We start from the raw sequence: 23,329 nt of genomic DNA on the forward strand, positions 1-23,329 counted from the left end.
TTGTGTTTCCAGTGACAGAGGTCAATCATGGCTATGCTGAACCCTATGGCCTGGATCAGCGAGAGCAGGGGCTCTCCTCGTCTGGTGCTTGTAGTTGTGTGTGTGGCCCTGCTACTGGATAACATGCTACTAACAGTTGTTGGTAAGTAAACAGCCATGCTAAACAAATGATAGATGTTGGAACATGGATGAAGGGATTTGCTGCCATGTAATGTAGTCTACATATTTTATGTACCTGTTTGTGTAGCTGATCTTTCTGCTTACAAGAAGGTTTCCTCATAGTTTTGACCATGTTCATCTTTGGTTTCCCTTTGAGTATTCTGTATATGCAAAAAGTCAAAACATTAGAAGAAATGTAAAGCAGGATGAGTGTATGCTGGACAAGCGACTCTGCTCTCAACAAGCCCATGACATTTACCAGCTTGCATCAGTTTGACCTCTGCCGCATACAGAAGGGGAAGGGCTATTCGCAAACACACACTCGGGCACAGATGCGGTCTGCTCCTCTTCCTATCCTCACGTCACCTCTCATTCTCCCCAGTTCCCATCATCCCAACCTACCTGTATGCCACAGAGCACCAGACACAAGAGCGCCCGTCTGCCACCCCCTCTGAGGCTCAGCCCACCTATACCGCCATCCTCTCTCTGTACGACAACACCACCTACGCCATCACAGTCACCACTGCCAACCTCACCATCTCCTCCAGTGCACTAAGCACTAATGGAAGTTCAGGGGTCAACAGAAGTTCTGCTGACCGACATGGGTGTAAAGAGGACAGTGAGTTTTTGGAAGAGGAGAATGTGAGGGTTGGGCTGCTGTTTGCTTCCAAAGCCCTGGTGCAACTCATGGTCAACCCGTTTGTAGGCCCACTCACTAACAGGTATATACACGACATGCTTAGATCAGATCATCTAAAATGACTGTTATTTATCTGAAGTATGAAGGACTGAATTAATTAATTCAACTGACATCTGACGCTTGCCTTTTTTATAGGATTGGATATCACATACCAATGTTTGCTGGGTTTGTCATCATGTTTGTCTCCACAATAAGTAAGTAATATGATGTAAGTAATAAATTATGACAGGTGGTACAGTGGTTCTCAGGCCCAGGATCATGAACAGTTCAGTGTGCTCGCCGTATCCAGCCAAAGTGATTCCTGCACTGGCTGAAAAAACTTTTAATTGGTACTCTATTCAGTGCCTGTTTATATTATATTAAGTCCTGCTAATAGCCTTATGATGTGTATCATCTGAACTATGTTATTTTGACGGTTAAAGTCAGCTTGAAATGGAAATTCATCCATATCTATTTATCTAAAATCCATTTTCGAAATACATGTTATTGATCTTATTGTAAACAACTCATTCGTGCAGATGTTTAATTTTTTTGATCTCGTATATTTTTTATCGAAATGCATATCTTCCTGTGAAATTACAGAACTCAGGATCAGGAACAGAACAACCAACCTAAAACGACATAGAACTGACAATGAACAGAAAAAGAAAACTAGAAAGAAAAAGAAAACTAATGAGACTAATTAACTAGACACACTTGAACTCAAACTAATCAAAACAGACACCATGGTGACAAACTACTAGGGGACAGAAGTAATTAACAGAACAAGAAAACCAACCTAGAAACAGGCACACTCAAAACGTGACACCTTTCTTTTTTCGATAATCCGTTTTACTCTGATATTGTCACAATACAGAATAAACAATCTGTCAGTATTTCTATTGCATCATAACTTTGGGGTCTTTTAAATCATATTATAAAAATATTTATACAAATATTTACTTGAAGATTTTAAATATTTTAAATATTACTGAGATTTTAAGTTAATATTTCAACAGTAGAACGTTCACTCTTCAAAAGAACCAACTAACACAAGTTTCAGTACAAATATTTATGTCCTCAGTTCTTTAGTTTCAAACATTCAAGGCTTTTTATTTTATTTTAATTAAGTGAATGTAAATAAAGTGAACCTAGCACACATTGCGTTACCAAATGTGCATTAAATTCACAGAGGTAGCATTTATAGAGTATGTGAAGTTGACATCACGCCACATAGAATTTTGAGTAAACTGTTTGTTTTACTCTCCATATTGTGAGGAATTTGCTCTCTTTCTGTGATCCTAAAGAATATTTTTATGCACACACTGCAGGACTTAACTTTTAAATCAGTTTTCCTTTTATTTCCACTCAACATAACTAAATATCTTACACAACATAACATAAACTGGCAGAACATAAATCTGCCTACTGAAAGGTCCAAAATCATAGCAAATGTTTTCTACTAATAATGCAACTGAGTAAGCCCACTGCCTATAGGTGCATTCACGCCATGTCAGAATTACTGTGATTCCGACTTAAAAAGTGTTTAAAAAGTGTAAAAAGTGTTCACGTCCACATTGTCACAGATTGGAGGCTGTAGTGAAGCGCAAGACGAAGGAATCAATTAAATAGTCTTTATAATTAACAGGAACACAGGTGAACGGGATCAATCACTGAAACACGCTGGGAAAAAATAGGTCAAGGGCGACCTTGCGCCCAAAAGAGTCCAACTGGGGAGGGAGGGCATGCAGCGTCATGGAGTCAAGGAGTCATGGAGGTCACGGGCAGGTGAGCAGGCCGGTGCCAGCAGGCTAGGAAGCATCCACAGGCAATAAAGAAAGCCAGGGAGGCGACGGTAGTTCAGGGAGCCAGGGAGGTGCCAGCAGTGCAGGGAGCCAGAGAGATGCAGGCAGGACAGGCAGCCAGGGAGGCGCCACTGCCACCATGGCCATGATGAGGGAGCTTGTTGACCACTGTGGCCATGATGAGGGAGCTTGACTTGACCTCTGTGACCATGATGAGGGAGCTTGACTTGACCTCTGTGGCCATGACTTGGCCGGCTGGGGACTGTTGTCCCTGCCCCCAAATTTTATTGGGAGGAGCTACGGAGGTCTGTGCTGCCCAATGGCTGTAGCCATCAAGGACAGCGTTGCATGCTCTGGGCTTAGTTCGTGAGCTTTAGCGGCCTCCTGGCCAAGCTCTGGGGCTAAAGCGGGCTCCGGTGCAGACTCAGGGGCTGGAGCAGGCTCATGGACTGGAGCTGACTCTTGAGAGAAGATATATGTGTGTGTGGCCCAGATACACATAGTAACAGCAACATAAAAGTGCAAGAACCACCTCTTCGATCTCGCCAGAGCCGACGGGAAGAGCAGGCACTAGAATTTCACTCACAGGAACAGACTTGGGAATTTCACTCTCTGGAATAGCCTTGGGAATTTCAATCTCTGGAACAGACTTGGGAATTTCCGCCCCTGGAATCGATATGGGAATTTTAGTCTCTGGAATGGACTCTGGAATTTCACTGTTGTGGCAAAAATTCTGTTAAACATCATCACTGCGTAAGAGACAACTCAGGATCAAATTTATAAAAGAAAAGTATTTATTCTTGCAAGAATAGGCCCTGTCGCCAACACAGCAGTTACCCTGTGGAGTGAGTGAGACACAGACAGGAAGAAATGGGCAATCTTTATACTGCTCTTCAAGGTCCTTTTCCCTGCAGAGCTTCCCAGTAGTTTTCCACAGACAAAAGGCCTTTTACTGCTAGCTTTGAATTATCACTAACTAACCCTTTAAGCCCCCCTTAACTAGATGACCTTCTGACCTCAGAGGTCAGAGGTCCTTGCCCATCTAGTTCTAGAGTGTCTCTCTCCTGCACTTCAGGTGTATAAACATACATACATTTCAGAGAAGTTCCTCCTTCTCACATCAGACTGCAAATGATAAAACCATATGACATTCCTTTGTAATGTCCACTGAAAATCAATGAAAATCAAAAATGTCCACAACATCACTCACTGGAACCTACTCTGAGATTTCACTCTTCTGAACGGACTCAGGAATTTCAGTCTCTGAAACAAACTTTGAACTTTGCTCAGGGGCTTGAACAAACTTGGAACTGCTTTCTCTAGAGCGGGCTCGAGAATTTTTGTCTTTGGAACTGACTTGGGGATGAATTTCTCTGAACTTGGGAGTGTTGAACCATTAGCAAAAAACACAAATTTAACAAAATTATTAAAGCTCTGAGATGGCCATCTTGGGTGAGGAGTATTAAATGGAAGCGTGCAATTGTTAAATCCAGAATTTGATGAGTAACTGAAGTTTCTGCTGGTCCATTTTAGTTTGTCCTGTCTCGGTTTGGTGGCTGTATTGAAGTGCAAGAGAAAGGAATCAACAAAATAGTCTTTAATTACAACTTCCAAAACAATAAACAGGAGAATAACAAGAAGAAACACAACCACACATACAACAATACAGGACAAAGAACTAATTGAAACTGAGGGCTTACATACACAGGGCAAACAAAGGAGCTAATGATACAAATAACAGGAACACAGTTGCAACGGAATCAATCAACGAGACACTGGAAAAATAGGTCAAAGGCAAACAGCAACTGAACACAATGAAAACTAAGACAAAACAGAACATAACCCTGGCACTCGTAGAACTCGTAATTTCAACTCGTAAACTCAGAATTTTATGAGAGATCAGTCTTTTACCACGCTGTATCACATGACAACTCCGATTATTTTTGACAGTGTTGCCATATAGAAACCTGAGGACGTGAAAAGATCTTGGACCCACCCAGCCACTGCAAAATGTCCATGAGCTTATAAGGATTTGTCAATTCAAGTCACCTTTATTTGTATAGTGCTTTATACAATACAGATTGTTTCAAAGCATCTTAACAGTAATAAAAAGGAAATAATTATCATTCATTCAAACACGTGCATTTCACATTCTTTATTGTGAACCAAGCCGCTTTGAAAAACGGTATGCTGCTGCACCTGTAAATGATCACAGTGGCACTCTTCACTCCAAAAACATGCTGCACAACTGGTTATATACCAGTGGCGAGTGGTGAATTCTTTAACTGGGTATGCTGAGTTTAATATAATAGAATTGTTATATTATACTATAAGTATTATACTACTTACATTATAATATAATAAATATATTTTAGGCCTGTGCAATTTAATAAATGCATTATACTTATGTAATAAATATTCTATAATATAATACATATAAGTAGCCAAATAAAAATCTAAGTTAAATATAATTAATTATAATAAATATAATAAATAAAACTATAAGTATTATTTAAAAAATAAGTGGAAATAACACAAATTGATGACTTTAAGAAACACATACTTACTATCGATCATATGGAGAAAATTAAATACTATAAAAACAGTTTCAGTCATGACTTTTTTCCCATTTGATCACAGCCTTTTAAAAATTAAATAAAGCAATAAGCCCCCCGAAGCTGTGTTTTACAGTGATTTACCCCGCTCCGCGTAGTGCCTGACAACGCCCCTTAGCTGTTCTAAATTCACTGTAAAACACGGCTTCAAGGGGCTTATTGGTTTTATAAAACGGTTACTCCATAGAAATATTCATTTTATTCATAAAATAAACACCAGCAACAAACAATATAACGTTATAACACATTTATTCCTCCGCCAAGCAATGTAGTTCCAAAGAGGTTGCCAAGCAACACATGCAGCAACAAAGAATCACAAAGGGCAGTTGCGCAGTAATACTAATGTAATGCGGTCACAGGCGTATGTTTGTTGAGTAATTTACAATGGCTTTGAACGTGGCTCAACCAATCAGAATCAAGGACCGGAACTATCCGTTTCATACCATTAAACATATCTTCAAGATCAAGATCAAACACTGACATTGACATTTTTGTGAACCTTTGTAACAATATAAAAATGATTGATCATAAAGATGTTTAAAGTAGGCTACACTACTGTGAGCCACTGAGTGAGATTTTCCATGTTGTTTGTTTATGTGGTTTATATGATATATGTTTCACTTTATATGGCTAGTTCAAACTACAAATGAAATGAGGAAGACTCTGACTTTGAATGCTTTCTCTGCAGTGTTTGCCTTCTCAGGGACATATGCACTGCTGTTTTTCGCTCGCTCATTGCAGGGAATTGGATCATCTTTTTCCTCTGTGGCAGGTATAATGGTTTATGTGGGATATAATGTACCAAATATGTAAGTTTGCAAAGATGTGTAAGTTTAGGGTCTGTAAGATTTTTTATGTTTTTCAAGAATGTATCTTATATTCTCACAAAGGCTGCCTTTATTTGATCAAAAATACAGTAAAACAGTAATATTGTAAAATGTCATTACAGTTTAAAATAACAGTTCCCTTTCGAGAACGGTTCACTCGTATTGTGTCTGCTAGACGCTTTGGGAAGACTCCTTTTCTCGAGAATATTGAAGCCTTTATTTTAAAACGCAGTGCAGCTGCACAGCCAGCACAGTGCAGAGCTGTATAGTGTGCTGATTGGCTGGGCTGCGGGAACTTCACGAACCTATGGCGAAGCGGCGAGGATACGCAAACCTGTCAGGGCGCTTCCCGCCTCATGCCTGCCAAAACCCGCCAAAATGAGCGTGGCTGCTGACTATATAAGCGGCCCATTTCACCATAGGAATCAGATTTAATCTTCAGCGATGACTCACCTCTTCGCTGATTTTCTCCTACTCGAAGCCTTCTTGCCGTCGACGAGCCCAGCAGCGGAACGCAGCGATCTGCAGCAGCAGTTCAGTGGACGGCGGCCTCCTGATCAGCATTCCTGACTCGACGCTGTCATCTGCTGATTCGCCATTTCCCTGCGGCCATCCGGCGAATAGTATCTTTTATAAGAGCAATTTCTAAAGAGCAAATTTCTCTAAAAGAGCACACGGCGTTGTTGCAAATGCCGTGCTCGGACTGTGTGACATGCAGAGCCCCTCTGCATGCCTCAGATAAGCATAGTGAATGCGTTTCATGCCTAGGCAGTAGCCACGCTGAAGCTGCACTCACTTAGGGTGGGTGGCTAGCTTTCTTCTCAGAGAGCGATCCTGCCCCTCGCGCCCTCCCATTTCCTGCCCTCCTCGAACCGCGGAGGAAGAAACGGCGGGGTCAGAGGATGAATTGAGCGTTCAGAAATGAGTGAGCCCATGCCGGCCCCGCCCCCGCATGCCTCACTCTCTCCAGAGAGAGACATTTCTCCGGTGCTATTCACTAAAACGGACCAGCGCCCCTCCCGTGAAGCGGCTGGCCTCGTTTCCTTTGGTGGATCGGAGGAGGATAACGACGACAGCCTGTCATTAGCCACGTCCGAAGGCGAGGATTGGTCGGGCTCAACCATTGACCCCGCCCCCCCGTCTCAGTCCAGCAGAAGTGGCGCCAGAGCGAGCACAGATGCCGACCATGCCATTGGAAGAAGCATGGCCAGCCTGGTAGTACTAGAGCTTACTAGAGCACCTGTGGCTCAATCTCACGGAGATAAAGGACACAGACAAGACTGCCTTCCTGGACTCCCCTTTATCTACCACTGGTCTCTTCGGTCCCGCGGTGAAGGGCTTTGCTGAGCGTTTGACTGAAGCACAGAAGTCTTCGCTGGCCATGCGACACTTCTTGGCCAAACGCTCCAGTTCGGCTTCAGGTCGCCCAAAGAACACGCTGACCCCTCAGCCAGCCAAACCAGTGCCGCCGGTTTCTCAGCCCCGCCCAGCGGCTGAAACCAATCGACGCCCACAGCCAGCTAAGCGCTTCCCCATCCCGCAACGCCAGGGCCCCCGGCCTAAAGTTATGCTGGACCCTGAGCCTCAGAAGCCTTCCTAGTCCAAGGACAGGAAGGAAGAGAAAGGGGTTGAGTCTCGCTGCGGCCGGACCACCCCCGAAGAGAGCTTATGTGCTTCCCCCAGCCCCCTCTTTAGTTCAGGCGGCTGGAAATGTTCCAATTGCAACCTACGGGCCCGTTTCAGTTCACGCACCCTTGCAAACAAACGCTGTTTCAACAGCGACAAAAATAAAGCACAAACAAAACTTCAAAACACCTGGGTGGCCGGGTCCCCGACGCACGGCGGCCCGCCCCTAAACTTTATTCAGTCCCTAGTTACTCGGGCCAAGGCCTGGGAACCATCCCCGATGTGTCAAAATGGGTACTGAACACGGTAAGACAAGGTTACTCGCTCCAATTCGTTTTCGCGATTTCATGCCGTGGTCGAAACATCGTAAGGAGAAACGTGGCGGACGTCCTCCGCACCTAAGGGTCAAATCTGATAGCGAAAGGAGCTGTCGAGACAGTTCCCCTGTCACAAAACGAGTCAGGCTTTTACAGCCGTTACTTCCTCGTCCCGAAAAAAGACGGCGGCCAATTCTAGATCTCAGACACCTGAACAAGGCCCTCATTAAACGGCCATTCAGGATGCTAACAACCAATAAAATTCTCCCGCAGATTTGCCCAGGAGACTGGTTTTTGTCAGTGGATCTGAAAGATGCTTACTTTCACATCCAGATAGCCCCCTATCACAGGCCATTCTTGAGATGCAGTGGACTTATCAGTACACAGTCCTACCATTCGGACTGTCACTGGCACCTCGTATGTTTACGAAATGCATGGACGCAGCTCTTTCCCCCCTGAGACAGAGGGGAATGCGCATTCTGAACTACCTCGACGATTGGCTCGTTGTGGCCGATTGGAGGCTGAGTTAAAAACCCACAGATCCTGGCTCCTCAGCCATCTAGAATGCCTTGGGCTCAGGATCAACTTCTCCAAGAGTGTACTGTCCCCCAGCCAGCGTATAACCTTCCTGGGAACAGTTATCGACTCGGTTCAGATGAGAAAGCTAGCTGCTTCGTTCAAAGCGGGCTCTTACCTGTCCCTCAGAACGTTTCAAGAGCACTGGGCCTTATGGCCTCCACATTGTCACTCCAATTAGGCCTACTGCATATGCGTCCCCTTCAGCACTGACTAAAGCCCCGAGTCCCAGCTCATGCGTGGTGGTTCGGCCACCTACGCATCAGGATAAACCATGGCTGTATCAAAGCCCTGGCCCCTTGGAAAGACACCAGCTGGTACCAGTCTGGTGTAAGCATGGGTCTAGTCTCGAGGAGGAAGGTAATTTCGACGGACGCCTCCAACCTAGGTTGGCCAACCTCTGGCCTCTGGTCGAGCTCGGAGAAGCACCTACATATCAACTGCCTCGAAATGAGAGCAGTCTTTCTAGCCCTAAAAACCTTCCTCCCGAACCTGGCGGGACACTGTGTCTTGGTCCGGACGGACAACATGGCAGTGGTGTCATATATAATTTGCCAGGGTGGTCTCAGGTCGAACAACCTGTACACCATGGCCAAACAGCTCCTTTTATGGGCACACGCCAACCTGCGCTCGCTAAGAGCAGCGCATGTACCGGGCATACTGAACCAGGGTGCGGATATGCTGTCTCAATGCCACCTCCGGGGAATGGTCTCTCCACCCTCAGACGGTTCATTTAATTTGGAGTGTCTTCGGGAGGGCAGAGGTAGACCTCTTCGCCTCAGAAGACAACTCTCACTGCCCAACATTCTTTTCAAAGAACAGGGATGCGCTGGCCCACGAATGGCCCAGCCGTCCTCTTTACGCATTCCCTCCGGTCTCGATGCTCCCTCAGGTCATTGAACGGATCAGGGAGAACAAGTGTGCAGTCCTCCTAATAGCCCCTCTCTGGCGGACCCAGGCATGGTTCCCCGAGTTGATGCAGCTGCTTGAGACAGCTCCCTGGCCTATACCGCTGAGGAAGGACCTCCTCACGCAGGCGAACAGGACAGTCTGGCACCCCTGTCCCGACTTGTGGGCCCTCCATGTATGGCCCCTCAACCGGTATCCGGGGACCTCCCGGAAAGAGTCTATCACCGAGGCTAGGGCTCCGTCAACTAGACGCCTCTACGCCCTTAAGTGGTCAGTGTTCACCGGTTGATGTGCAGCTCGGAACCTAGACCCCTTCTCGTGTGAATTACCAGTAGTACTTTAATTTCTTCAAGAGATGCTGGGTCGTACCCTTTCCACGCTCAAAGTATACATGGCGGCCATATCAGCCTTCCATACTCCTGTGGCCGCCCAATCCTGATTGTGTGCTTCCTCAAAGGGGCAGGCTTAGCCCGCCTCGACCTCCTTCTATACCCACCTGGGACCTATCTACGGTCCTCAGGGCCCTTAAAGGGATACTCCACCGTTTTTTCACATTAAACTATGTTATTCCCTTAACTAAGACGAGTTGATACATACCTCTCTCGTCTCAGTGCGTGCACTCAATCGCTCTGACGCGCGGTGACACTTTGATAGCACAGTTCATTCAATACGGGCCAAGCAGAGAAGCGAGCAAACACCTCCACGTTTTCCCTATTTAAATACAGTTACACGAGTAGTGTAACTCGACCAAGAATGGTGACACAAAATAAAACGTTGCGCTTTTCTAAGTGTGTAAAGTGGATAACTATAATGTATGGCGGAATACCATAGCAAGTGCTTGGGAGCACTTCGACGATCAAAGTGTCTTGCGCGCCAGAGCGATTGAGTGCACGCACTGAGACGAGAGAGGTATGTATCAACTCGTCTTAGTTAAGGGAATAACATAGTTTAATATGAAAAAACGGTGGAGTATCCCTTTAAGAATGAATCGGCCCTTTCAAGCCGCTGACTTAAAACCTCTTTCGCTCAAGACCGCACTCTTGCTGGCCCTAGCATCGGTCAAGCGAGTGGCCGATTTACAAGTGCTCCCCATGAACGCTTCCTGCCTTGAGTTTGGGCCCAACGACTCCAAAGTCGTCCTCAATCCAAGACATGGCTATGTACCCAAGGTGCTCTCGACTCCGTTCAGAGCCCAGGTCATTTCGCTGTCTGCCCTTCACCTATCGGAAGACGATAGAGAATCGAGTAAAAGTATTAACTTCTTTAAAAAAATCTTACTGACCTAAATCTTTGAACGGTAATGTAAAGTGGAAATAAAACGTCTGCACACCCCTGTTAAAACAGCTGGTTTTTGTGTTGTAAAAAATGAAACCAAGATAAATCACATCAGAACTTTTGCATCTTTAATGTAAAAATTACAACCTATGCAATGCCACTGAAAACCAAAGTTACACATTTCAGAGAAAAATAAAAACATAGTAAATACTAATGACTAATTGCATATGTGTGCACAGTCCTGGACTAGTTGAAGCACCCTTTGATTTTATTACAGCACACAGTCTGTTTGGAAGGTATAGGCACAGCTTGGCACATCTTGACTTGGGAATATTTTCACTCTTCTGAAAGGTCTTTATTTTCAGTTTTCTAGTAGACTCCAGAAGGTTCTATGCCAAAATTGGCTGCTACTTGGAGCCATTAATGATTCCCTCCACCTTCACTAATATCCCAGTTCCAGTTGAAGAAAAGCAGCTCCAATTGCTGTCCAAACCATGCTTCATCATGGGTATGGGTATGTTTTTTTTTGCTGTCGTTGTTTTTGCTCCAAACAAATCTTTAACAATTTTGGCCAAAACTTTCAATCTTGGTCTCATCAGACCAGAACACATTTTCCAAATGGTTTTGGGAAACTGAATGTTTTAGCAAAGTTTGCCGGGCTTGGTTGATTTTTTTAGTCAGAAAAGGCTTGCCACCCTGCCCGATACAGAATACGTGAGATATTTTTCATATGTAGGGAACAACCAGTACTTGCCAGTAAGAGCTGTAACTCTTTTAATGTTGCTGTAGGCCTCTTGACAGCCTCCCTGACCAGTTTTCTCTTTTAATCAATTTTGGATGGATGCTTTATTCTTGATACTGTTCACTGTTGTGCCATACTTTCTCCACTTGTTTAAGACTGTCTTCACTGTGCTTCATGGTGTATCTAATGCCTTGGAAAGTTTTTTGCTCACCTGAGCTATACATTAGACCCCAATAATGCTTCATAATCTCTTTGTGGCCCATGGCTCTTGTAGCATGTAACCAAGAAGATGTCAGGTTTTTTTTTTACAAGAACAGCTGAGGTTTATTTGGAATTTATCAAAGTCACTTCAGGTGAATACAGGTGTGTACTATTTCACATAAGCCTGATGATTAGTTAATTCAGAACACAGCCACATACCCAATTATAAAAGGTTGTGCACACTTGTGCAGTTAGTGTGTCACTTTGGTTTTCAGTGGCATTACATTAAAGCTACAAAAGGGATTTATTTTGGTTTCATTTTTTTACATCACAAAAAACAGCTTTTTTAAAAGTGGTGTGTAGACTTTTTATATCCACTGTATTTATGATAAAAATGCTAATAAAAATCCTAAATCCGTAGGTCTGGGAATGTTAGCAAGTGTTTACACAGATGACAATGAGAGAGGAATTGCCATGGGATTTGCACTGGGAGGACTTGCCATGGGAGTGCTCAGTAAGTTAATGTAGTAGGCTACTGTATTTTTTTCTATATTGTGCTTTACAGTCACCTTTATTTATATAGCGCTATTTACAATACAGATTGTTTCAAAGGAGCTTTACAGTGATAACAGGAAAATAATGCAACAAAGTTTGTTTCGGCTGTACAGCAGATCTAGAAGAACATAGTGTCATAGTCCAGCTTAAGTAAGTTCAGTGATGGTTAATTTCTGTTGTAAAAAAATTATTGATTTAGTTCATCTATCTATACAGCCGCTCTGGAGAAAACAGTGATATCATCGTCCATCTCAGTTCAGTTCTTATATAATGATGCCAAATGCAGGACACCATATGACACAATATAACAATGTAAAGTAATATCATGTAATGCACCAAATTACAACAACTGAAAATGACCAGCAATTATAATGCACCTAAATGAAGGTGACAGAATTCATGCCTCAAATGACAATTTTTGACAATGCGAAATGTACTCGTTTCAGTTGGAGCGCCATTTGGCAGTGTTATGTACGAGTTTGTTGGTAAAAGTTCTCCCTTCCTCGTCCTTGCCTTTCTGGCTCTGTTTGATGGAGGTAAGACATTAGTAAAACTAATAATGAATATGCTCCTTTGGCCTGTTACATTAAATTAAGTTGATTTATCGAATTGTTTTCAATACCCAGCCCTCCAGCTCTGCATCCTTCAGCCCTCAAAAATATCTCCAGGGGTGAGTAGCATTCATTTATTAAAATGAGAGTTATGAAAGTTGATAGATGAGAAATGTTTGCGTTACTGTTACTATGATAAGTTGGAGTGATTTTTATGTGTCTTCTGTTCAGAGTGTGGAAGGAACACCATTACTTACCCTGCTGAAGGATCCCTACATACTCATTAGTGCAGGTGTGTGTGTAAATAAAACCAAATCAAATACTTCCTCAATACTGCCCACAGTCAAACCTGTTTAAAAAGTTGTTGTGGAGGTGTACTAGCTTTTTCTGTAATTACATGTGTGTTTCCATAAAATCATGGCTGTATGTTTTGATGTGAGCAGCTAAAACGATTTGTAAATGAAGCGGATGAAGAGCTATGTTGAGTGAATGATGAGTAAGATTATGGTTCCTGTATATAATTACAGGATCTTTGTGCTTTGCAAACATGGGGGTGGCTATTTTAGAGCCCACTCTTCCCATCTGGATGATGCAAACAATGTGCTCGCCAAAATGGCAGCTTGGTAAGAAACTCTATTATTCCAAGTCATTAAAATGTGATTGAAACAACTTCACTTCCTGCTTATTTAGATAATTCTATTTGATTCCTGTTTGTTTCCTCTCTGACAAATTTAATGTTAAAGTAATTTACTTGAAAGAATTCAGAACCATTATATCATTAGAAACTTCCTTAGTGAGAAATAAGTGAAATGTTGGTTTCTGAGAAGATCTGTGGTTCCCTTTCGTTGTCACTCCGAGTTCCGTCGGATGACGACGAATGGGGTTTCGCTTAGAAAGCCTATCGACTTCGAGTATACAAAACGAGCCAATGGCAAACAAATGCCATGGGTCTGCGGAATTTGCATGGCGCAACTCCGCCCCACCTCGTGGGGATAAAAGGAGAAAGCCGGCAAACTGCAGATATGTTTTTGCTTCGGAGCCAAGATGTTCTCTTCACTCCTGCAGTCTATTCTCTGACTATCTTCGAGAATCTTCAAGACGAGCAGCTTCCAGTCGGTGTTGGTGTGATGGCGTGTTCCAGCGAGTTTCACATTCCTGCCTGCTGATCTGATCAGCTGTGTGCTTCTCCCTGGGCGCTTCAGCACTGCTGCAAGCTTTTCTCACACAAAAAGAGCGTGCACGCGGCGCGTCTTTTTAAAGACGATCTGCCCGTGCATTTCTGAGTGCGGTAGTCTGATAGATTCAGCTGATGGGCACGAGCGCTGTTTTGACGTGTTTGGGCTTCGATCACGTTCGAACAGCGCTCGCGGATGCGTCACGTTCTCTTAAGGGAACATGACCATCGCAATGTAACGGTCAAGACTCAATGAGCTCAACTGAGTGAGAGTCCCCTCATCCACACCCCGATCTATTTTCTCCACGTGAGAGAATACTTTGGCTGGTGGCCAGGGTGACCTGAGATGGCTGGTGTGGAACAAAACCGCCGATTAATATCCGTGGTCCACACCCCTCTCTTTAACATTGCAACCCGCGCGGTTCTGAATGAGTTAGCTGGTCAGAGCCACGTCCTAAGGACGCCGGCGGGCCGGCATCTCATTCAGTTCCCCGGCTGATGAAATCATGTCTATCGCCGCGTCACAAGGTGAGCTGGAGTCCTTTGGAAGTGAGGGCTCGTCTATGTTGCCACTCTCAGGTGTGCAACATAGCGAGTCTGATCCAGAGTTGACAGCTATGCTTCCCGGGCAGCCGCGAGTATCGGGCATGTGTGGATTACTCTGCCATGTCTCGAGCACTCAAGGCTGATGATTGGTTTTGGGGAGGCGAACCCAAAATCCTTTCTACTCGGATGTGCATGAAGAGGCTATGAGATCGTGAGAGTCTCCTTTGACTTCGCGACTGCTCAGCAGCCTCTTCCACCTTCTCTGCCCTCGAGAGGCCGCGGCCATGGGTACACTGGGGTTCCCCCCGTGGAGTGTTCTGTGGCAGCACGTCTGTGCCCCCACAGCGCCTCCACCTGGCGTGGCGACCCTAAGCACCCCTCCAATGCCTGTAGGTTTTTTGTCTACTCCGGTGGCAAAGACCTATAGAGCAGCGGACAGGCTGCCGTCTCACTGCATGTTATTGCCATCCTTCGGGGTGCTCAATGACATGCACGAGGGTAGGGCTGATTCAGGGCTCATCTAAGAGACTGCCTGCCGCCACCGACCTCGCTCTACGAGTGACGAAGGTGACCGCACGCTCCCTGGGTCAGGTGATGTCCACTTGTGTGGTCAGACATTTCTGGGTTAACCTGGTTGATATGCGCGAGGCTGAGCGAACCCGCTTCCTCAACTCCCCCATATCCCAGGCTGGCCCTTCGGCGGCGCGGCCGAGGACTCTGCCCAACAGTTCTCGGCCGCCCAGAAGCAGACTGAGGCTACCAAGCACGTTCTGACCCCGCGGCCAGCTGCTGCCGCCGGCTCAGACGCCTCAGTCAGCTTGCCGCCGAACGCGCCCTCCTGCGACTTTCGCCCCCTCCCGCCCGGCCCCAGCAGCTCCGGGCCGCGCCGTGGAGGTGGTCGCAGGAAAGCGCCCCAGCCCGTACCAGCCCCGCAGCCTGCCAAATGCCGGGCAAAGCGGCGCTCCCGTTACGGGCAGCTCAGAGATGGGTTGCAGTTCTCCAGGAGGTGGTTGCAGGGCCACTCCTTTCCCCGGTGGAGGGCCGGGGGAGAACCTCTTTTTCCAGAGAGCTGACTTCCCATCTCTAAGCACACAGAGTTCTCGGACGACACGGTGCGCCGCCCCCGGGCCGTGCACCCCTCGTCCTCCTCTGTCCCAGAGCCGGATGACAGTGCGCGCCGTCCCCGGACCGTGCCGCTCTCATCCTCCTCTGTCGCCAGACCCCTGGCAGAGCAGACCCCGTGGAACGTTCGTCCTTCCCTGGTCTCCTCTGTCAGGACTCTGCGGTCTATGACTGTACCCTCACACCGGGCCGCTATGCCGTCCACGTCTGGGTCAGCCATACCGCCTCGCTGCTCCACCGACGGGAAGTCTGTGGTTCGCGTGACCCCGCTGGTACAGTCCTTGGGAGCCTGGCTAGAGCTTCCCATCCTGTCCCGCTGGGTCGCACGAACGATCAGGCTCGGCTACGCGATTCAGTTCGCGCGGTCTCCTCCCCGCTTCAGGGGAGTCCGCTCCACTATGGTCGGTGGCAATGCCCCATCATGAGAGCGGAGGTTGCTACCCTGCTGGCGAAGGGTGCGATCGAGACTGTCCCTCCAGCCGAAATGAGGACCGGCTTCTACAGCCCGTACTTCATTGTTCCGAAGAAAACTGGTGGGTTACGGCCAATCCTGGACCTGCGCGTATTGAACCGCTCCCTTCACAGGCTGCCGTTCAAGATGCTCACCGCCAAACGCGTTTTCGAATGTGTGCGGCACCAGGATTGGTTTGCAGCGATCGACCTGAAGGACGCCTACTTTCATGTCTCCATTCTCCCTCGACACAGACCGTTCCTACGGTTTGCTTTCGAGGGACAGGCATATCAGTACGCAGTTCTCCCATTCGGGCTAGCCCTGTCCCCTCGCGTCTTCACGAAGGTCGTCGAGGCAGCCCTTGTTCCCCTCCGGGAACACGGGGTTCGCATTCTGAACTATCTCGACGACTGGCTGATTCTAGCTCACTCTCGAGATCAGTTTTGCGAACACAGGGATTTGGTACTCCGCCATGTAGCCCGTTTGGGCCTTCGGGTCAACTGGGAGAAGAGCAAACTTTGCCCCGTGCAGAGGATCTCTTTTCTCGGTATGGAGATCGACTCGGTCGCCATGTCCGCGCAGCTTACGAGCGAGCGCGCGCAGTCACTGCTGACTTGCCTGAGACAGTTCGAGGGCAAGAGTGCGGTTCCACTGAAACTTTTTCAGAGGCTCCTGGGGCATATGGCATCTGCAGCCGCGGCAACGCCGCTCGGATTGCTTCATATGAGACCGCTTCAGCTTTGGCTTCGCGACCGAGTCCCGAGGTGGGCATGGCAACACGGCACGCTCCGAGTACCAGTTACTCCGACCTGCCGTCAGACCTTCACCCCGTGGGGGAACCTCAGCTTTCTACGGGCAGGAGTGCCTCTGGAACGAGCTTCCCGGCATGTTGTTGTAACGACAGATGCCTCCACCACGGGCTGGGGTGCCATGTGCAATGGACGTGCTGCCGCGGGCTCCTGGACAGGACCCCACCGCTTATGGCACATCAATTGCCTCGAGTTGCAGGCTGTACGTCTTGCTCTGCGCCGCTTCCGGGCCGTGCTCAAGAATCAACACGTACTAGTCCGAACAGACAATACCGCCACTGTAGCGTACATCAACCGTCAAGGTGGTCTGCGCTCCCGCCGTATGTCGCAACTCGCCCGCCACCTCCTCTTTTGGAGTCAGAAGCATCTGAGGTCGCTTCGAGCCATTTACATCCCTGGAGCCCTGAACTGTGCAGCCGACGAGCTGTCACGGCTTCAGCCCCTCCCCGGAGATTGGCGACTCCATCCCCAGACGGTTCAGCTGATTTGGGACCAGTTCGGGGACGCACAGATAGATCTGTTTGCCTCTCACGACTCGACCCATTGCGCCCAGTATTATTCCCTGACCGAGGGCACGCTCGGCACGGATGCTCTGGCGCACAGCTGGCCGCGGGGCCGCAAATATGCGTTTCCCCCAGTGAGCCTTCTTGCGCAACTCCTGCGCAAGGTCAGGGAGGACGAGGAGCAGGTCACTCTGGTCGCGCCGTACTGGCCCACCCGGACCTGGTTCTCCGAACTTGTACTCCTCGCGACAGCACCTCCTTGGCCGATTCCTCTGAGGAAGGACCTCCTTTCTCAGGGACGGGGCCCTCTGGCACCCTCGTCCCGATCTTTGGAACCTCCACGTGTGGCTCCTGGACGGGACGAGGCAGGTTTGAGTACCCTGCCACCAGCGGTGGCGGCTACCATCACTTCCGCTAGAGCGTCGTCCACGAGACACGTATACGCGTTGAAGTGGAACCTCTTCGTCAACTGGTGCTCTTCTCACCGAGAAGACCCCCGGAGATGTTCGATCAACGTCGTGCTTTCCTTCCTTCAAGAGGGGTTGGAGCGAAGGCTGTCTCCCTCCACCCTCAAGGTCTATGTCGCCGCTATTGCCGCACAGCATGATCTTATAGAAGGTAAGTCGGTGGGGAAGCATGACCTGATCGTCAGGTTCCTGAGAGGAGCGAGGAGACTGAATCCTCCTCGCCCTCCTCTCGTACCCTCTTGGGACCTCGCAGTGGTCTTAACCGCCCTGCGTAGTGCTCCCTTTGAGCTTTTACAGTCAGTCGAGCTTAACTTCCTGTCAATGAAGACGGCGCTTCTGACTGCATTGGCCTCCATCAAGAGGGTAGGGGACCTGCACGCATTCTCCGTTGACGAAGCGTGCCTGGAATTCGGGCCGGCGTACTCTCACGTGATCCTGAGACCCCGGCCTGGATATGTGCCCAAGGTTCCTACCACTCCCTTCCGGGACCAGGTGGTGAACCTGCAAGCGCTGCCCCGGGAGGAGGCAGACCCAGCCTTGGCACTGCTCTGTCCAGTACGTGCGCTCCGCATCTACGTAGACAGGACGCAGTGTTTCAGGACCTCAGACCAGCTCTTTGTCTGTTATGGTGGGAAGCTGAAGGGAAAGGCTCTCTCCAAGCAAAGGTTGTCTCACTGGATAGTGGACGCCATTGCTTTGGCATACCAGCAGCAAGGGCGACCGTGCCCCCTTGGTGTGACTGCCCACTCCACCCGGAGTGTGGCATCCTCTTGGGCTCTAGCGCATGGCGCCTCGCTAACAGACATCTGCAGAGCTGCAGGCTGGGCGACACCTAACACATTCGCCAGATTCTACAATCTCCGAGTGGAGCCTGTGTCCTCTCATGTACTCGCTTCAACCAGCTAGTACCGGACCCGCTCAGGTGTCTTCGCTTGCTCGCCATTCCACTCTACGGACTGGATACGTGCGATATTCTCCTCAGGTGAGCTTCTCCGAAAGCCCTGAGTTCCTCCAGCACTCCTGACGTCGGCGCCAGTGTCTCTTGCCTGCGCGTCGGCTAGGTGCCTCCCGTGTGCATGGTACCTCCTGGAGCTACCCCCACATGTGTATTCCCACTGTAAGCCTCTCTGAGCATGTGTCTTTCCCTTGGCAAGCCACCTTGCCACCCCTGGGGTTGAAATATTCCACCTGCGGCTGGATACCCCAGTGATTCCCCATATGCATCCCTCGGGTCATATGTGTATTTCTAAGTCCCCCCCTCTGGGTTGGCAGTAATTGCATACTTCCCTAAGACCTGGGATATGCTCCCCAGTGTACCTTGGTATTCCTGTGTTAAATAGGAGTCCTTCGTCCGTGCTAGGCTCACGACAGGGATCTCAGATTTACGCAGGGCACTGGAAGACAGCTGGGAAGGTGGCGTGATTAGACTGGTATCCCCATTCGTCGTCATCCGACGGAACTCGGAGTGACAACGAAAGGGAACGTCTCGGTTACGGATGTAACCCTCGTTCCCTGAGTAGGGAACGGAGACGTTCCGTCTTCCTGCCACTTTCCGCTGTACCGCTGGAACAGCCGAGTTCAGTCTTGGCTCCTCAGCGAAGAAACATATCTGCAGTTTGCCGGCTTTCTCCTTTTATCCCCACGAGGTGGGGCGGAGTTGCGCCATGCAAATTCCGCAGACCCATGGCATTTGTTTGCCATTGGCTCGTTTTGTATACTCGAAGTCGATAGGCTTTCTAAGCGAAACCCCATTCGTCGTCATCCGACGGAACGTCTCCGTTCCCTACTCAGGGAACGAGGGTTACATCCGTAACCGAGACGTTTCTCTGTGTAGTTCAATCAACTGGTAAGAGTTAAAAGAAGCCAGCCAGTAAGAGGTTTCTGATGGTTCTGATGAATTTGTTAAATATTCTTTCTGTGTTATGTCTGTCTGTCTGTTGACTGAATTAATCGTAGCCACTGATATTGCAGGTATGGCTTTCCTACCAGCCAGTGTGTTTTACCTCATTGGAACCAATCTATTTGGTATACTGGCCAATAAAATGGGAAGGTAATAGCTAAAAGTCATTTTGTTGAGGGGGAATGGGTTGTCTATCGAGGCAATATTTGCATAATTTAGAAATGTGTCTCTTTGATTTAGGTGGTTGTGCTCCATGATTGGCATGCTTATAGTTGGCATCAGTCTGCTCTGTGTGAGTATCACAAATCATGTTGCATTACACTTTAAAAACAGCAAGGCCCATGTGTGCTTGAACTATGTATTAAAACAACTACACTACCCATCAAAAGTCAGTACATTTAAGGAAATGTAAGGATTCATTAAATTAATCAAAAGTGACAGTACTGTTGTAACATTTATAATGTTACAAAAGATTTCTATTTTACGGTAAATAAATGCTGTTCTTTTGAATGTTCTATTCATAAAAAAATACTGAAATGTATCTTGGTTGCCACAAAAACATTATAAAAATATTATGATAATAAATAATGCACCAAATTAGCTTTATATAATGATTTCTGAAGGATCATGTGACACTGAAGACTGGAGTAATGCTAATGAAAAGTTTGCTTTGCCATCACAGGAATACATTACATTTTAAAATATATTTGAAATAGAAAATAGTTGTAATTGTAATAATATTTCACAATATTTCTGTTTTACTGTATTTTTGATCAAATAAATTGAGCATTCGTGCAAATAAGAGACTTCTTTCAGTAACATTTAAAAATCTTACTGAACCCAATCTTTTAAACAGTACTGTATATATAAAAGGACTGTGGTGATTGTAATAAACAACCAAATCAACATAGACAACACAGAATAATGAACTGACAGAATTAAGGATTTTAATACACAGGGAGAGTAATCGAGGTAAAACAGAACAGGTGCAGGAAGTAACTAAATAACAACCAGGGAAATGACTGGGAACTGAGGCAAAACGGAACATAGCACTGACTGAAAAAACTAAACCACACGTTACAGTAACATTATATGAATTTGTTGTAGGTTCCCTTTGCCAAAAACATCTATGGTCTTATTGGACCCAATGGAGGGTTGGGATTTGCTATTGGTGAATATTATTTAATTATTTCTCATTCAGTATTAAAGAGTGTTTACCAAACAATGCAAATTCTGTCATAATTTACTCATGACTTTCTTCTGTGGGGCACAAAAGTCAATCCAAGTCAAGTCACCTTCTCTTATATAGCGCTTTTAACAATACAGATTGTTTCAAAGCAGCTTTACAGTGATAATAGGAAATTAATGGAACAGAGATTGTTTTGGTTTTACAGCAGCTCTAGAAATAAGTTATTGTCCAGCTAAAGTAAAAAAAAAAAAGTTTTTTATTGATTCACTTCCGTTGTAAAAATCATTAATTTAGGGGCCGCTTATACGACACCATTTTAACTGAAAACAGAGAACTTTTAATACCTGCACAGTGTTTGGTGGCTCGAGGACGCAAACTTTGAAATAGGTTCCAAGCTGCAAGTTTTGTAAAGTTGTGAAAATTTTTGAAAACGTTATCATCTCCATGTAAACTTCAAAAACGTGAATCTTTGAAAACGGTGACGACTAGCACATGCATATTACGTGTTTAGTCTATAGGTATGCGCGTTTGAATATACTGTATATGTGCGCAAAAGTAGATACAGTTTTTAAAAAATGTCTCTGTGTTGTTGCCCATACAATGGAAGTCAGTGGGGTCCAATTTTGTTTTGGACCCCATTGACTTAAACTGTATAAGCAAAAACATTCTTTATCCTTTGTGTTCCACAGAAGAAAGAAAACAACATTTTTGTGTCAACTATGCTTTTAACATACATAACTCTTTTACTTTGCATGACATATGGAAATATACATAAATTTTTTGTGCTTGTAGGAATGGTTGATTCTTCTATGATGGCAATAATGGCTTACCTAGTGGATATCCGACATGCTTCTGTGTATGGAAGCGTGTATGCTATTGCTGATGTGGCACTCTGCATGGGATTTGCTGTCGGTAATTGCACCTCAATGCAGATGTACTTGAATATATTTTTACTAATAAACATGTGTTGTGCAATTTATTCCTACAGGGAGCTGTTTTCAACTAAAAACTGAAAACTTTTTATGCATTTTGGCCGTTTATTTACACGACAACAGTGTTTTGGGGCCCTGAAAATGCAAACTTTTGAAAACAGGTTTCAAATTGCTAGTTTTTGAAAACAATATCGTTATCATCTCCTTTTAAACTACAAAAATTTAAAAGGTGATGTCATTGTTTTTCTTTACAAAATGACATCACCAACTACTGGCCTGGCATGCATAATACAGCATTTTTATTCGTTTTTGCAGATCTGTGTGATGTGTGCGGTTAATTTTGACAACGCTGTCACCTGTATGCAAAAAATGAATAGAAAAACGTTTCCATTTTTATTACACCGTTGTCGTGTAACCGTTACCTAGTTACAAAAAAAGCCACATTCCATTTAGATCTATTTTCAAAACTTCTGATGTGATGTGTGTTTGCTCACACTAAGAGCTCTGGGAGCCAAATTGACTCTACCTTCTTTGTGCGTTCATGCTGTAGGTCCATCTACCGGAGGGGCAATAGTAAGAGCTATCGGCTTCCCTAATCTCATGGTGATCATCGGCGTGGTCAACATCCTGTATGCACCCCTTTGCTTTTTCCTCAAAAATCCTGCTGTTCGGGAAGAGAAGATGGTGAGACTCACACATGTAACTGTTCCTGCATGTCTTTATCAATATGCTTAAATGTTTCATAATGAAGGCTGACGCTTGTTTCTAAAGGCTATTATAAATCAGGAGTGTCCAATGCATGTGAAGAGCTACAATACACAGCGTGGGTACAGAGAATTCCCCCTGAGTGATGACAGTGAGGAGGACACTGAAGAGTGATGTACACATACTCATAAAGGAACTTGTCAACGAATCATCAATATTACAGGTTTAAACAATATTGTGGACAATATTGTAACTTTCCCCATCCTTCAATATATGATTTTGAGTACAAATAGTTAGTGCAACATAAATATTGTTTTCTTAGCTGTATGCTTGTGTAATTGTTGTTTATCATGTCTTTTGTCAGTTGGTTTGAATGAAATAAATGGGCCTATACTTTGTCAACTTGATTTGATTGTTTTCATTGTGATGTGTCGTACCCTCCTCATAGAAATACAGTGTGTGTTTGTTATATTTATCAGAGTATAAATGGACACAAACTACCAGCTTACTCCAACCATGCAAATGAGTCAGCTTTTCAAACAAAGGAACTTCCCCCCCCTTGAGAATTGCACCTTTCTCATTGGTCAAGCCCAAACTCAAAGGTGTGACCTCTGTGGAACTTAAAAGCCAACACAAAGTTCCCTCCACGTGTTCACTGGCTTCTGCTCCTGCTCCTGATTGCTGTTCAGTGTTC

At 46.1% G+C, this 23,329-nt stretch overlaps 1 protein-coding gene across 2 annotated transcripts; it reads left to right on the plus strand.

The window, feature by feature from the left end:
- LOC130081985 (chromaffin granule amine transporter) lies at nt 1-23,042 on the plus strand. 2 transcript variants are annotated; one of them, XM_056246727.1, is made up of 15 exons: nt 1-142; nt 542-881; nt 995-1,053; nt 5,947-6,030; nt 12,153-12,245; nt 12,733-12,822; nt 12,913-12,956; nt 13,069-13,129; nt 13,365-13,460; nt 19,881-19,959; nt 20,050-20,101; nt 20,917-20,980; nt 21,791-21,910; nt 22,481-22,614; nt 22,702-23,042. In XM_056246727.1, the coding sequence occupies exons 1-15, from the start codon at nt 28-30 to the stop codon at nt 22,807-22,809; spliced, it is 1,539 nt and encodes a 512-aa protein (XP_056102702.1). In that variant the 5' UTR covers nt 1-27; the 3' UTR covers nt 22,810-23,042. The 2 variants fall into 2 exon arrangements, with proteins under 2 accessions (XP_056102702.1, XP_056102703.1); XM_056246728.1 differs by lacking the exon at nt 5,947-6,030.
- The last annotated feature ends 287 nt before the right edge of the window (nt 23,043-23,329 follow it).

The sequence above is a fragment of the Rhinichthys klamathensis genome, unplaced genomic scaffold (genome assembly GCF_029890125.1).
Source record: "Rhinichthys klamathensis goyatoka isolate OS25496 unplaced genomic scaffold, OSU_Roscu_1.1 h1tg000040l_1, whole genome shotgun sequence".
Classification (NCBI taxonomy): domain Eukaryota; kingdom Metazoa; phylum Chordata; class Actinopteri; order Cypriniformes; family Leuciscidae; genus Rhinichthys; species Rhinichthys klamathensis.